At 45.9% G+C, this 17069-nt stretch overlaps 1 protein-coding gene across 1 annotated transcript; it reads right to left on the reverse strand.

The window, feature by feature from the left end:
• Positions 1 to 1364: 1364 nt before the first annotated feature.
• On the reverse strand, positions 1365 to 13073 carry TACR2 (tachykinin receptor 2). The gene is given in 6 exon segments (XM_054382727.1): positions 1365 to 1560; positions 2908 to 3104; positions 3548 to 3704; positions 7706 to 7900; positions 11938 to 12477; positions 13021 to 13073. Coding segments are annotated over 6 exon segments (1338 nt in total).
• Positions 13074 to 17069: the final 3996 nt, after the last annotated feature.

Genomic DNA, 17069 nt, shown 5'->3' on the forward strand with positions numbered 1-17069 from the left:
CAGTACTAAATGCTGTGTTACTTCTATGTGATGTTTATATTTCAGCTTCTCCGGTTTTGCAAGCCTGCACATAATGGCTCAGGCTTTGAAGAGGACATATTTCAGCCTTTATTTTCATATCTCAGAATGAAACAATGAGGAAAAATAGAGGGTAAGTCTGGAAGGGGAAGATGAAGGGAGTATTTGGGGAAAGACAGTAATGTGTGAGATCGTAGTTAGGACTAAGAAGAGCCCTGGGGCTGTTTAGTCTTGAGAAGAGAAGACTGAGAGGGGATCTGATCAATGTCTGTGAGTGAGGGGTAGGTGTCAAGTGGAGGGGGCCAAGCTCTTTTGGGTGGTGCACAGTAATAAGACAAGGAACAATGGATGTACAAACTTGAACCTAGATGGTTTCGCCTCAATATGAGGAGAAACTTCTTTACAGTGAGGCTGCCCAGAGAGGTTGTGGAATCTCCTTCTCTGGAGACTTTCCAAACCCACCTGGATGCATTCCTGTGCAGCGTACCCTTAGGTGATCCTGCTTTTGGCAAGGGGGTTGGACCTGATGATCTCTTGAGGTCCCTTCCAATCTCTAACATTCTGTGATTCTGTAAAGGAGACAGATTGGTGTTGGATCTATGAGCCCTGATCAAGCCAGTGAGCATCCCACACCTGGCTACTGACTCTTCAGAGAGCCTCAATGGCCAAATTAGGCACCATAATGAACTATGTGAAGTTGGAGAAATCATCTGGGCAAAATTTAATTGGGAAATGACATCATACTTTGGTATGAGGTTATAGAAGTCCATGCAATGACACCGTCTTAAAGAGCAGTTTCTCACTTTTAACTGATGAGAGATAATGCTGGTGAAATCACAGGCATGAAAATCCCAGAATTCAGAAAATTTTGAGAGCAGGCTCTTCAGTCTGGGTGTGTTGGTATTTGTCTTTGTGACAAACAAGCTTTGCCCCATGGTCTTGCCTGCCTTGGGGCCACTGAGCCATGGGACATAGCTGCCCACACAGCCCTGAGGGTTCATTCAAACTGATGCAGCCTTTCTGCTCCGTGACCTCTTTTCCAGATTTGACTGTCTTGGTGGAACAGAAAGCAGGATGTCAGTATCTAGAAGACAATAACTGATAATCCTACTGATTGGCACTGCCTCAGGTCTGCTTTGCTGCTTTTTTGTCCTCATGGGCAAAATCTCTCTGTTCTGTATTGCAGGTGTTCGTGTGAGAGGGGGCAGAAATTGCCTCCATAGCTGGGTAACATTTGCACCTACATGGATATAAGTATTAGCATATTGCTCTTCAGATGGCATCTGTTGGCATCCATAGGACTTGGAATGGTATATTAGGATAGAGACAGAAATGGGAGGAGAAAATCAAAGTGTTTGCCTGGTGAGGATAAATGATGTCTTCTCTTTCTCATTCAGTTGAGTTTCTGCACTGAAACTTGTGGTTCTTGACTTCCTGTGGGTTGTCTGGTAAAGAGATGGGGACATCAGTCTAAGTTTGTCTTTCTCAGTTGCTTTGATGCATGGACACCACCGGAAGGCTAATTTGAAGCCAGAACGAAACCTGGAAATATAAGGAAAGAAATTAAATAGTGAAATGATTTTCCTTTTTTTAAAATTGTGCAGAGAAAGAACAAATGAAGTAACTTGGCTCTACCTCTGAATAACCACAGACAAGTTTGTGTTGAAATCAAAGGAGTGAAGAGCTAACTGTGTAAAACCATGGAGGGAAGAGCAATAGGAATTACTGATCAGATTTCCTTACATTTTCAGTAAAGATAGAAGGTCAGTGAAATAGGATGTCTGATGTGGTTGGTAGATGATGCCATTCTGATACCAGCAGTTGTGAGAAGCAGAGCATCTGAGGAAAATGTGTCTTTACCCTCTGGAAGCATTTTAACAAAATATGAATAATTAAGGGAGGATGCTGCCTGCTTTCTAAGGGAAATTTAAGTTAAATATAGATTTGGCTTAGTGGGCTACAAAAATGCCTCTTTGATGAGCATAAGGAGAGGATGCTGTTTGAAAGGCTCTTAAGGAGTGACCTCCTAGCATCACTTTGGATTTAGGTGTTCTGCTGGTGGAGTCTCAGTGAAACCACACTGGAGGTGCTGGAGGAGATGTGCCCATAACCAGCCATCTGTTCCCTTTAAAGCACACTGCTAGACTGAAGAAAGCTGCGGTGAGCGAGAGGTCCTGCAGTGAGATTAGTGGGCAGGATTTGGTATGGATATCGGCAAGATTTGGCACGGGGATCGGCAGGATTTAGCATGGAGATCCGCAGGGCAGCCAGAGCAGCTCCCCATGCTCGGCTCCTGCCGCAGCAGCAGCCCGAGAGCAGGCTGCTCTCAGCGCAGAGCAAGGGAGACATCTCTTGGCACCAGGGGGTTGCGCTCTCCAGCTGCTGTTTCCTGGCAGCGTGCCTGGGACAGGACTTTCAGCAGGTCACCCGTGAGCTGCTCCTGCTCTCACTGATGGTACCTGCGTGGGGGGCTCAGAGCTGTGCTGACAGTGTGGTGGTGGCCCAGGAAGAGTGGGGCGCTGAGCCAGCCCAGCATTAGGTCAGCAGTGTGCTCCAGGAGTTACAGATTCCTCTCTCCTTCCTTGGAAATTGTTTGTGGAAACAGGTGCAAACGTGGCTGTGCTGATCGTAGACCTGCTACCAGTGCTTTGTTCTTAATTTACTTTTAAAGGCTGAGTTAAAAGTCTCACTCAGAGTGTGGCTAATACGACATGATTAGGCAGGGTATAAATTAACTTGTCTGCTTGTTCTATGGACTGCAGCTGAAAAATCACAGGTCTTACCTCCAGAGATCCGTCCTTTTTCAGGCTGAGATTATAGTTCTCTGAGCACAAGAGATCTGTGCTTTTTCAGGCTGAGATTTTAATTCTCTCTGTGCACGCCACTCACCTTTGGTTCAGACAGCAGTATATGATGGGGTTGTACATCGTTGAGCTCATGGCAAGGAGGAAGATTGCAAGATAAACCTGCTGAATGTACTTCTGCTGGTAGATGTCTTCCTTGAAACTCCCCAGGATGAAGTAGATGTGATAGGGCAGCCAGCAGACAGCAAAAATGATCACAACTACCACCATGGTCTTCACAAACTAGGAAAACAAAACCAGCGTGTTATTCCTGGGGCTCTAGGCTTGCTGGGGAAATGGGAAGTGCTGCTTCTCCTTTGGGTCTGTTTTGCCTTCCCAAAGTACTGAGTGTGGTATGTAGCTCTGAGAAAGAAACCAGCCCTGGTAGAAACTGGGAACAGAGAGAGTTAGAGCAAGTCTCCCACTGCACCAAGTGGACTTCGTGCAGAGGAACTGCTACATCGGAGAGATGTGGTAGGGAAGTGTGGTAACTGCTGTTACAGGGAAACCCTCCCCACCCCCTGCCTCCAGCTTGTCCAGAGTTTTTCTCTTTACCCCTGGCCCAAAATATTTTGTCAACCCTTCAAGCTCCAATTCTACCAGACTTTGTATCAAATGCAAGCTCTGGTTTGGAATTGGAGCCATCAGGGCTGGTGTGCTGAGGGTAATTAAGTTTCACTTCTGACCTTTTTTTTGGCATTAACTTGGTGTTCGTAGCAGACTCTGTTAAGGTGGTTGCCTGGAGCTGCACTGCTCCACAGAGTAATTCCTATAATGCTGTATGCAACAAACATCACCATTAAAGGCAGTAAATAAATCAACACAATCACTGCAATGTGATACCTGAAAAAAAAAAAAAACAAGCACATTTTTATAATCAATGAAAGGCTGTCTTTCAGCAACTGTCTTTTGGTCACATGTTTGGCTCCCACTAACTTCAACCCAAAAGCAGAAAGAAGCAGAAACTCTGCCCACAAACATCATTACAGTGACTTTTGTAAATAGCAAAAGCTCCTCTGTCTTGTGTTGTGATGCTTAGTCCCTGGATTGGATTCACTGCTCTTTCCAGACAGAAGGATATCATTTATCTTTTATCAGGGGGGTTATAGTCCATGGTGCTGGTCAGCCATGAACTTTGTTATCCCACTGCAGTCAGGAAAGGGAGAGGTTGGAGACTCGTAGCTGTGAAAATACAAACTTTTACATCACAGGTATGGAAAAGGAACATTCTGAAAACTACAGAGTAGTTTTCATTTATGCTGCTTAAACACCTCCAGGGATGGTGATTCCACCACTGCCCTTGACAGACCATTCCAATGTCTGATAACCCTTTCAGTGAAGAAATACTTCCTGATATCCAGCCTGAACCTCCTCTGGCACAGCTTGTAACCATTTCCTCTAGTCCTGTCACTTGCCACCAAGGAGAAGAGGCTGCCCCCTTCTCACTCCCACTTCTCTTCAGGCAGTTGTACAGAACAATAAGACCTCCCTTCCACCTCTTTTTCTCCAGACTGAGCAACCCCAGCTCCCTCAGCCCTCAGAGTAACTTGATGAATGCAATAGCACCAACAGCTTAATTTGGCAGCAGTGAAAAACCTGGATCAGGGACTAGCAAAATGTAGCTTGGCTGCTAACAGGGTGCACAAAGTCAGCAGGGGTGACTCTGCAGATAGCAAGGAAGGACCACTGCCTGCTTCCACCATGCAGAAAGTCAGTGGCAGTCATTGGTGTATTTGTGCTTGCTGGCTGGTTTTGTTTGTGTGTGCAGGCACAATTATAGTTCACCAACAGGCTCCTTGGTTACTGTTCCATCTGAGAGCAGTGGCAGCTCCTTCAGCTCATTCCTTCCTAGCTTTCCATGTTACCCCATAAGTTTCTGCTGGCTCCCTCATGCTGGGGGGTTGATTATTTTAAGCAACCACCATTTATGGGGAGAGAAGAACCTGCTCACTCAGTTTCAGCAGCTGTCAGATTAACACAAACAGTGTGAAAATGAGGCTTAGGCAGGAGGGCTCTGGCAGAAGCTGCTGGCAATGACACCAAAAGGCTGGGTGCAAATGGTCTTTCTCAGTGTGACAAGGCTCTGGAGTTACTCACCCCATTAGCAAGCAGGGTCACCAGCTTTGCAGAGTGCTGTCAAAATGGGTATTGGGGCTTTGCTCCTTGGGGTGGTTGCAAATATTAGAGCAAGGACTACCTATTATTGTATTTGTAAAACGTGGCAAGCTTGTCCCTGCCTGTTTCCCACCTTGACCTATTGTCCTCTGTGTGGAACCTCTTTTGAAGGTCTAATACCATGTGCAGAGCACAGCAAAGCCCTTTTAGAGTTCCCATCCTGGGAGGGGAAAGAGAGGATGGGAGCCTAAGCCTGAGCATATAGTAAAAAGAAACTTTTCATCTTGCAGTTTTACTACAAAGTTAACTTACGACCAAAAAAAAAAAAATTCTCTGTGGTTAAGATCCTTTATTTTGGTTATTTGGTTTGGGTTGTTTTTTTAATTTGCTTCTATCAGATTATACCCATTTTGCCTGCAGAAAAGGATTTTCCTTTGTTCTGAAGTCTAGAAGTCATGAAGGCTGATTTTACTCAACTATGAAGGTTTTGGAGGACCAACAGTCAATGGAGGAATTCAGTTCTCTGTTTCTTTTTTTTAACCTTTGGGTTTCTTAGTAATTTTTTTTTCTCTCAGTATTTGGACTAGCCCATGAAGGGTTGCACATGGCTTTTGCTCCATGGTGTGTATTGCAGGCATCTGTCCCAACAGATTCATCGCTCAGGATGATTTCTGGGGAGTGCTGCTTCTAGTTTCATTTCTAGGAGAGCCACTGAAACACGTTAAAATCTGAAGCTGTTCAGGCAGAGTGAGCTGGTGAATAAAGGGAGGTAGTGGAACACTGGACCAGGTTGCCCAGGGAGGCAGTTGAGGCCCCATCCCTGGAGATATATTCTAGGTGAGGCTCAACAAGAACTCTAGGAAACCTCATCTAGTTGAGGATGCCCCTGCTTACTGCAGAGGGGGTTGGACTGGATGACCTTTGGGAGGTCCCTTCCAACCCAAACCATTCTATGATCCTATGATTCTCTTCAGCTGAGGATCCCAGAAAGAACCTGCCCTCTTATTTGCCCTATTCAGGACCAGCCTTTCAAGCCCACAGACATTTTGTTGGCATATTGGGGACCTCTTGTTTCAATCCATCCCAAACTGTGGATGTAGGAGAAATAAGCCTCATGCTTTTCATCTGAATGAAGTAGTCAGCAGTCACTTTTATATACATGGTTATCTGCTATCCTTCCTTCTCAGCTGACAAGAGCCTAGCACACTGTGTTCCCCAGCATGTGCCATGGGGAACAACCAAGGAGCCCTAGGAGGAACATCACCCAACATGAGAACCTTTTACTCTTTGCTCTTCTGTGACTCTGGAGACTGGGGACAGCTGACTGCCAGTAGCTTGAATATACCAGAGCTTGGCCACACTTACATGGATCTCCTGGAGCTTGCCACATATTAGGGTGAAAACCAGTCAGTTTGGCAATAACTAACCACAGGAGAGGCATCCAGCTGTCTGCTGGAGATGAAGACCATGAAGGGAGAAATGTCCCTCGTGTGTGGAGCTGGGCAAAAGCATTCACAGTGAAGAATGGAGGCAGGAAGTTTAGCACTTGGGTTTAGTTAGAAAAACTGTTTCCAGCTTGTTAATCAATTTGTTCCTTTTCCACAGTCCTTCCATTACTGCTCTATATAAATATGTTGTGCTTGATAAATCTCTCCAACTGCTCTGTGTATCACGTTCTTTGAATAATGATTAATCACAGCACATCCCCAAAACGAGGGGCATGGCTTGTTTCATCTGGCTGAACAACCTGACTGTAAAGCAGGAGGAAATTGCTGTCAGGGTTAGGAGCTTTTGGGAGTGCAGATGTGTGCCCAGATAAGTCAGTCTATAAAACCTTAGGATGTTTGAAACATGCTCCTCAGTGTTTTGGGGGGTTTTGTTGTTGCCTTTTTCACCCACAAACCAGTATAATTTTTAGCAAAGTATATGGCTTCTCAGCATTAAAGATCACAGTATCACAGTACGTTAGGGGTTGGAAGGGACCTCAAGAGATCATCAGGTCCAGGCACCCTGCCAAAGCAGGATCACGTAGGGTACTCTGCAGAGGAATGCATCCAGGTGGGTTTTGAAAGTCTCCAGAGGAGACTCCACAACCTCTCTGGGCAGCCTGGTCCAGTGCTCTGTCACCCTCACTGTAAAGAGGTTTCTCCTCATGTTGAGGTGAAACCTTCTATGTTCAAGTTTGAACCTGTTGTTTCTTGTCTTATTACTGTGCACCACTGAAAAGAACTTGGCCCTCTCCACTTGACACCCACCCCTCAGACATTTATACAGATTGATGTGATGCCCTCTCAGTATTCTCTTCTCAAGACTAAACAGCCCCAGGGTGAACCAGTTTCTTCCTGCCTGATGGAGGGAGAAAATCCAAAATACTTGAAACCAAAAGTTGTTGCTTCTTTAGAGACTTTTCGTGCTGATTTCTCTTAAATCCACCGAGCTCTGTTTACCTAGGGTCTTCTAGATCTTATAACCAGTTTTCAAAGCAGGGGAAGATGGTGCATCAACCTTCTTCACCCTGGGCCATGATCACCTGGCAGCTTTTTCACAGCTGGCTTAAACTGAGCTTAGATGGGCTGCTCCAGCCCCATGTTCCCCTGCTGCGTGGTTCCCCCCTTCCCATCCTCTTTCCCAGTATTTCCTGTAATGTTACTTCCTGTAAAGTTTGGAGATGAAAAGAATTTCCCAGGCTAATTTTTGCATGAATTGGAAGTTTTTCTTGTTCCTCTTACGTGAGCTGGTGCTTGGATCCAACATCATCAGGCCAGACAACGACGCATTTGGTCGTCCCGTTGTCCGTCATGATCTCGGCGTAGAAGCACTGCGGGAAGGCGAGCCCGAATGCCACCAGCCAGATGATCCCTATGATGACTCTGGTGCTGCCAGCAGACAGCTTGGGCTTGAAGGGATGGATTATTGCCACGTACCTGCAAGAGAAATAGGTAAATGCTTTCACGGTTGGATTGGTAAACTCTACGACAAATTCAGTGAGGGGGAAAACTCGCCTGGGCTGGTAGAGTGAGTTTTAGTTATGGAGATGCTCTGATAGGTTCCAAGGCTATAAATACTTAGAAGGAGCTAAATCCTTTCTGAAGAGAATGATTGCAAGTCTCAGGGCAGAATTTATTAAATCCATGTGGATGGTTGCTTCTGGTGCGAGGAGGAGCCCTCAATCTAGGAAGGAGATAGACCTGATGGAGAGGGTCCAGAGGAGGGCCACGAGAGGGTCTAGGGGTTGGACCACTTCTGCTACAAAGACAGGCTGAGAGAGCTGGGGTTGTTCAGCCTGGAGAAGAGGAGGCTCTGGGGAAACCTGATAGCAGCCTTCCAGTACCTGAGGGGGGCCCACAGGAAGGATGGGGAGAGACTGTTTACAGTTGCGTGCAGTGACAGAACAGGGGGCAATGGCTTCAAACTGGAGAAGGGTAGATTTAGATTGGATATCAGGAAGAAGTTCTTCACTATGAGGGTTGGTGGAACACTGGAACAGGTTGCCCAGGGAGGTGGTTGAGGCCCCTTCCCTCAAGATATTCAAGGTAAGACTTGATGAGGCCCTGGCCAACCTGATCTAATTGGGGATGTCCCTGCTGACTGGATGACCTTTGGAGGTCCCTTTCAGCCTGGACCATTCTATGATCTATGTATTCTGCATATGGCCACAGGAGATCTTTGGTCTTCACAAGTATTCTCCTTACTTTGATTTTTGTGTTCGCTTTTTTCTCATCTTTTTTTTTCCTGTTGGTTTTTGTTTGCTTGCTTTGTTTTGTTGGGTTGGGGTTTTTTGGGTGTTTTGTTTTGTTTGGTTGTTTGGGTTTTTTTTTTCTAATTAATTTTTCAAATGCATTGTTTGTTTGGTTTGAAATTCTGTGCCGTGGACAATTCATGTTGCCTTGGAGTTATGCACTGTTTAATACTGTGCTCTTTTCTCATTCCTCCACCAAAAAACCCCAACCCCTAATTATTTCAGTCTCCTCTGACACCCTGTATTATCACCACAGCAGACTGGAGTCTCGAGTATCTTTTACCCTGAATTATTCCCCACTGATTTTCCCCACTGTGCCGTCCACCTCTGCCCATAAATGCTGGCATGCTTGCAGTGGAAAGGCTGACCCTTTGGTCCCACACCTGCTCAGAGCCCTCACAGCACATCTGACTATTAGATTACTTGCAAGCCCAGAGCACTCTCTGGTTTTAAGTTCCCTGTGTAGAGATGTGTGGCGTTGTAATGAGTAGATAATCAATTATGCATTTCTTGTCATGCTTGCTGCACGCTTCGTCGTGGTTGTTGCAAAGTCAAAGTAAGAGTGGAAAATGCCAATTGCCTCCTAGTTTTCTTAGTGCAAATCTGACAGAATCTGTGTTGTTTCTTGGCCAGGGCATGGGGATAGAACTCTGCCTAGCTGCTGCTGCAGGACAGACAGCGACTGTATGAGCAGACAGCAGAGTAAGTAAGCCAGAGCTGCACGGCAGCAGAGCCTTATTTAGCTATAAAATTGCCATGTCACCTTGCTTTTCTTTAGCTTGTCCTAGGCTCAAATACACTGCTCAAATCTGGTTAGGCAGGAATCAAGTGGTGAATATTCTCCAGAATGTTTGCCCACAGAAGTGACCAACCTGACCACCTGTGGCTCTTGGTGGACAGCAAGTCTTGGGTCTAAACAATGCTTCGTGCTGTGCTGCTGCAGCAGCCCAAGCTGCAGGTACCGAAGGGCTCTAGGTGGAGGTGAGCTGTGCTTTTAGGCAAACTCCTGCAAGCTGGGAGAGTTACCACATCTGCTCCAATCTGGCTGCTCTTGCTGTGTGACAGAGCTGCCGTTGCCTCCCTGCTGCTCCAGCTCTCTGTGCCCCACTCCTCGTGACATCCTGGGATGCCAGGAGCATGCTCCTGGCACCCTTCCTCCAATCCCTGTCCTGTCCAAAACAAGCTGAATTTTGGACACTTCAGTACACTTTCAGAAGAGGGCCTAGGAGGCTTTGCTAACTGGAATGTGAAACTTGAGCTGATAATATTAAGTTTCTGCCTGGAGTGCTGGGGAAAGTGTGAGGTGGAAACAGCTGCTCGGTTAGACAGAGCAGCTTGAAGCAGGAAAACAGAGTGGCCCTAAACCCAATAGTGAGCAGTAGCACCTGGGCCTTTTCCATGGAAAGGATGACTTACAGAGCTATGACTCCTTAGCCTCCTTCCTTACCAGAAACATCTTCAAAAAGACATTGTTTGATCAAAGTTAAACAACGGAGCCCAAGTGGACACAAGTTCTCATAACAATAAATGAGAGCTGTGAGTTTCCAGGAGACAGTGTCAGGATCTATTTTAAGGTTAAGCAGAGAATAGCTAAATATGGTTTGCAGTGAGAAGCCAAGTTTTCTTTCTGATCTGTGCCATGTGATGAAAGAGGCTTTGGGTGTATAGGTGCTTTCACCAAGAGTCCCCAAGGAAGGAGAGTAGGGATACACAAGGACAGGCTGGGATGGATTTATTTAAATAAAATTAATTTTCTTTGGCAGACCACTTGCATGAAATAGCAGTTACCAACAGCCCTGGATTTAAAGCCAGGAACAGCAAGAGTATCTGAGTCTCAAACTGAGCTGCCATTGCTTTTAAAAGGGGATTTGCTTTCATCTGGGCAACTGCAGGCTGATGAAGACATTGCTCATCCCTGTGCTTATTAGTGATCCTTCCAGCGACCACAGGGGCCACCGCCCCGATCTGCACCATGTCCCCAGCTCCCATGTGGGTGTCAGCAGGTGAGAGACACACACAAGTCAAAGCCACCTATCCCCTCCTAGCTATTTGGCTTGGATTGTCTATCGTGTGCTTCCCTGGGTGTGCTGGGGTGAACCGAGCTGCCAGCGGGGGCGGGAGTCATGCGAGCAACCCTGATGACTCACGGAGCAATGCTTCTGGATGGCTCCAGAGGGACGCTGGCTCCGTTCCCGAGGGAGCTGGAGGGGCCCTCCATGGATACACACGCTTGATAAGCAAAGGAAACCTGAAGGAAACTGCAAAGTCAACAGGAGGGCCTGATAAAAAGCCACCAGGTATTTCTGGACACCAGGTCTGGCTACTTGGGGAAAGACCTTAGCTGTGAATTCATGGCAGGGGCACAGAATGAAAAAGATACAGATGTGATGTTCCTAGTGCCACACAGAGTGGAAGAAGCAGAGAAAAGATAGGAAGGGTGAAGGGAAGGAGGGCAGAAAGCCTAGAAGGGAGCTTAACCACCTCCTCTTACATGCTGTAGCCATTAAGAGAGGAAATTCCCATGGACTTTTGGCTGCTTTCTAGTAAAAAGCAAAACAGCGTCACGCTACTTAACAATGAGCTGTAAACACAGTCAGACTCCACAAATTTCAGCTCAAGCAAAAGAGACTTGGCAGATATAAAAGAGTATTAGGAAAATACCAAATTACCTCAGACGTCAAACAACATCACTGTAATTACTTTCCTCCCTCTTGGAAAAAGTAATTCTTGTGAACTATCGGAGCAAGACTTTGCCACTGCTGATCCAATTCCCATTATTTCTGGTGGTTTGCTGAACTCACAAGCAGGATTGTGTGGATGCTGGCACTCTCAGCACCCTGCAGCATATTTGTATCATTCCAGCTCTGTCCAAACGAGAGATCCTTCTCGTGGCTTACAAAAAAAGGGGGTGTGCAGGAATGACTGAGAAACAATTAATGCTCAATACCACAGGAATGATAAAATAGCAGCCACTTTGACTTGTTACACATTCAGGTGTGATTCAGGCCAGGGACAAGACCGAGGAGCTGTCCTTTCGTGCCATGACTTAGTACCTAACCCCACAGTCTATTTGCCTGGTACTCCTCCCACTTTGCTGATAAGGTGCCTGATATGGCAGGTGGGGGAACAATTGCACAAAGTATTGCAGTAATTTTTTTATAACTTACAGTGGATTGATTTTTTTTTTTTTTTTGGACCTTATTTTCTCCATTCACCTCTTACCTCTCTGCAGCCACAGCTGTCATGGAGTAAATGCTCACAAACATGGCGGTGATGGGGAACCAGTTCTGAAACCTGCAGAACTCCTCACCAAAATACCAGACGTTGTGACTGGCGTAAATAAAGTTGAAGATGGTGTTGAAGGTGGACATCAGCAAATCCGAAAGAGCCAAGTTGACGATGAAGTAATTGGTAGCAGTCCTCATTCTCCTGTGCGCGAGGATAATCCAGATGACGGTGACATTGCCGACGATGGAGGCGATAACAATGAAGGAGTAGGTGATAGCCCACAGAGCAATCTGCCATCCCGGCTGGGTAAACTGCGTAACCGCCGTCCAGTTGCCACTGTCCTCGAAGGGGTCAGCCTGTGAAGTGTTGCTAGCATTTAAAATGGAAAACATGCTCGTGGCTTTGCCTTTGGCTAAGGGTAAAGTGAAGTGTTCTGGCATCCGCTCGTTTTCTTGCGGTAGATGCTGGTGTTACGAATCCCCATGCATGTGCCTTAGAAAGACGACAGGACGAGATGTCTCATATCCTCTCCTCCTGTTTTCCAAGTGATGCAATGCAGTTCCAGGAAGAGATGAACGATACTGAGGGCATCCTCCTTGCCTGGCATTTTATCCTACACTTGAAGAGCAAAAAGCTAAGAAAAACTCTCCCCCTTGAGCTTTTTTTTTTTCTTTTTCCCCTCTGGGAAAAAAAAAGGAAAAAGGAAGCGGGGAAAAAAAGGCGGGGATGGAGGGGAGGAAGGTGTTTTCCAACTCAATGACAGGTGATGTCTTCCTTTAGATTATTTTTAGGAAAAAGAAAATATAAATGAGAGTATCAAGCCAGGAATCAATTCAAGTGGAAATCCTTCTTCTTTGGGGCATTGGTTTTTCTAAGGCACCAGGTATCTGAATCCTCTGCACCAGGACACAGGGCACTTGTTTTTCTTCGCCTGTGTAACACTGAAGTGCAAGGCAGGAGCTGTACTGGGACAAAATCTCCACAGATTTTAAGGGAACTTGGAGAGGAGGTGGAGCCTCTTGCAAGCAAAAATTAAACAACCAATTTGACATCAAACGAGATGTGGCAAAGTGATACTTGAAAGTTTTCCGCTTCTCTGTTTGTTTTGAAATAACCTCTGAAATGGACATGCTGCTATAGCAGGATTTTGTAAGCTTAAATGCAAGAGTAGCTACTTTGCCAGGTTTACCATTCCTGCAGTCCTTTCGTTTCCAGGACCTTCCCTAGCTTCCTGCAAGCTCTTACAGCAAGAAAGAAACAAAATATATTCAGTGTTATTTTAGCCCAATGGTCTTGCTCTCTGCAAGAGGATAATTTGGAGGCTTATCCACATTTTTAATTCATTTGACTTTATGTGATTTATTTCATATAAATATTATATAATAGCAATAAATTTTACATTATATAAGATAACCTGACCAGCCATATTTAGTAGGTTGGGCATGATTCAGTTTACTTAAATTACAGTTACGTGTCCTCTTGGTGCTCAAGGGGTCACTGCTGAGTGATGCCAGGAGACAGGCATTTGCAGGGCCAGACTTCAGCTGGTGCAGTGAGAAGTTGGCACCCAGGATCTCATCCAGAGCTCCAGAAATTCTTCTCTGGCTGCTCTCTAGCATGGAAACATCTAGAGGAGCCTTAACTCCAAGCTCCAAATGCTGCATGAGCCTAAGGGGCTGAACCAGGGTCATTGCCCTGGGCTGCTGCATTCCTTTTCCCAGTGTGTGCTTCAGAAAATTGCTAGCCTCAGGCATGCAAGGAGCAGTGTCTGGCCCTTGTAGGAAAGAGGAACCCCTGACTCCCATCTCTGCTCTGCACATAGTGCTCTCGCTCGCCCTCAGCTTTACACTAAGTGACATAAACATAAGCAACACGTCGAGGCTGAGATTTCAAAGAGTACTTGGCACTGGCTTATGCTGCTATGCTGGAAGCTAGAAGTGTTCCAGGCACTAAAACCTGTTTTCAGATATTAAAATGATGGCAGTGGTTTTCCAGTTCCCTTAATTCCTGGAGCTGCAGCTGTGCCCGGCTCTTCTCTAACAGGGCAGCATTTACCAGTTCGGGATCCTTTTTTTTTCCACCAGCTCAGCCCAGGCCCTCTTCTTGATTCATTAATTTCTTGGAGGCAGCCTTCAATTAATCCATCTCTGAGTCATCATTATCCAAGTGTTGTTTTATCAAGATGATTACCTGTAAGTACTACATGCAATATCTCCTTCTCCTCATGATGGACTTCCCTGCAGGTAAGCCCACTCACTGCCTTACCCAGAAGCTGCAAAACTACGCTTTTACATAGTTTCTCATGCGCTTTGCAAAGCTCTTCCAGGCTCCTCTTGAAACTCTTCAACTGATACCTCATTAAACAGCTTATGAAGCTTCCACTTTCTCTACACAGTCCAGGAGGGCTTGTTCATGATTTGCATTATGAATTCAACAGCTAATAAGCGTTCTTTTGATATTCTTTTTTTCTTTTGGCTTGGGCTTGCTCTTCAAATTCCAAGGAGAATATAGGCAAACCTCTCTATATGTTTAGCTGAGAGCACAGCAAAAGTGCTTTATCACTCTTTGTTACAGAAAGCAGAACATAAGCTTAGAGAAAGGACTGTACTTTTGGCTGTCTCAGTGCTGAAACCATGACCTCTCTCTGGGGTCTGGGAGCTGGGGGTGTTCAGCCTGGAGAAGAGAAGGCTCTGGGGAGACCTAACAGCAGCCTTCCAGTACCTGAAAGGGTCCTATAAGAAGGATGGAGAGAGACTGTTTACAAAGGTCTGCAGTGATAGGACAAGGGGCAATGGCTTTAAGATGGAGAAGAGCAGATTTAGATTGGATGTTAGGAACAAGTTCTTCACTGGAAGGGTGGTGGAACACTGGAACGGGTTGCCCAGGGAGGTGGTTGAGGCTCCTTCCCTGGAGATACTCAAGGTGAGGCTTGACAAGGTCCTGGGCTAGCCTGATCTAGTTGCGGATGTCCCTGCTGACTGGGGAGGTCGGACTAGGTGACCTTTGGAGGTCCCTTCTGGCCTGGACCATTCTATGATTCTGTTTCCTAGGAACTTTCTTGTGAACCATCTTCCCTGGTCCCTGATGTGTTACTGGGGTGGTAATTGGAGAACAGCCACCCGTTGGTCAACATTTCATCACACAAGCCAGCAGGGACTCGCTTTCATTTATCCACACCCACACCTTTTGTTCATTTGCTGGTTGAGCATTGACAAGGTTATCGTGCTGGAGCCCAGCCAGCAATGCAGCCTGTGCTATCGGCCTTGTGACTTTCAAACCAGAGGGAATTTACTCCACGTTCCTCAGGAAACTCACATTTGCCTGGGACTGTGGGCAAACCCCACCCCTCCAATGATTTTGGAGTTATCCTAGGAAAAGGGACAATCTGAAAGCATGGGGTTTACTGTTGGTTTTAGTATGGGCAGGATTGTTCAAGGCCAAACCTTCCCATGCTGAGTCACCCATCCCAGGCCTGAGCAAAGGGTGAGAGATGCAAACAAAAGATGTGTGTCTGCAAGGTCAGGAAGGGTGAATAAGGTGCATTTTGTGCTTTGGAAAAATAATACAGGCAGTAGAGGCTTTAATCATATTGGAATCTGCTTTGTGAGGAAGAGCTTTTGTCCAGGGAATAGCTCTGAGCATGGGATGTGAGGACCATGAGCATCCACCTTGGGTGGGGCAACATCGAACCAGGTTGCAGCTTTATCAGCCAGGTGTGAACTGAAAGAAAACAGCAGAAATGAAACAGGTAGCTCTGAAAGCTCAGGGTCATTCTGAGGCTCCTTGGGTGAAGGGCTAGCTGTGGGCTCACTTTATGTTCCTACAGACCTCTTAAAGCCCTGGGTCAAACGCTCTGCAGACCACAGTTTTTGAAGACTGACCATGGGATCTAGCATGCCTTGTACACACTCACAACAACTCTGGTAGCCCTGGAGGAGAGGGAGGAAATGTTGAAGTTACTGATCCTTAACATGAACAAAACCACCACTAGCTCAGCCACTGGATGGCCTCACGAGCAGATGCTGTAATGCAAGATCTGCCTGGATGCTGGCAGAGATGCCAAACCTTTGGCTGGAAAATAGCAGCCCTGTGCTGCATTAGACTGAGGCAGAGAGAGTGCAACTAAGAAGGACCCTCAGCACCTCAGGTAATTCATCTTGCTTTAAGCCACCATTTGCTGCTAAGCTATACCAAAAGTGTCCAGAAATCCTTCCATTTAATTGTCTAGACAAATAAAAGGATTATTCAGTTTGTTTCATAACAGGAACCTGTTTTGACGTATTGGCTCAGTTTGGATTGAAAACAACAGGAAAATGGACACTCCTTTTAATCAGCTTCCCTATCCAGCCAGTCGTGCCCTTAAATTTTATTTGCTGAAATCAGACCACAAACAACAAGGTATGGCGTTAGGAAAGTCAAACCAAAACTATTAGTTCGGTTAAACACACAAACAAGGAAAAAGCATAAGCAACAGGAACGTGTTTAGATGCAAACAGTGCCCGTTGAGATGTGAAGAACGTGTGGTATCTTCTAGTTCCCAGAGCTTACACAGTACGTGATGTGATTTCCAGCCTGCACACCCTTGGTGAGTGTCAGGAGTATTTGCAAATTTGCCTCAAAACTGAAGCTGTTGATATGTTAGGAGAGGAATGTTTTAGGACATTGGTTTATGTCTTTTTGTCAGAAATGTAAGAGGTGATGAGCTGTTGTTATGTTGCTGGCAAGGACCTGGGCTGGATTATTTGTTCCCCAGCAGCAGAGTTCAGCACTGCATGCAAAAGCAACAGCAATTTTAATGACAGAATTATCCAGGGGTATTTTTAAAGCTTTATAAAAAAGGTTTGGGTAGCAACTACTGGTTTGTTGTACATGCCTAGCAAAATGATACGTGACTGAGCACATATATGGCTTTACATACATAGCTCGGAGGTTTTCCAATCTCTCTACTGGGTAACTTCAGAATAAACGCTGCTGCACTTCATCTTCTCCGATGCCAGACACTGATTTTCAATGCTGTCTGTCCCCGCTTTGGGCCAGGATGCAACAACCAGCTCTGTGACCGTTGTCTGCCACTTTGAATGAGACTTTTTTTTCCCCCAAAGGAAAATAGAATCCTTTGTGGGACA

This window comes from Indicator indicator, chromosome 7, assembly GCF_027791375.1.
Source record: "Indicator indicator isolate 239-I01 chromosome 7, UM_Iind_1.1, whole genome shotgun sequence".
NCBI classification, from domain to species: Eukaryota; Metazoa; Chordata; class Aves; order Piciformes; family Indicatoridae; genus Indicator; species Indicator indicator.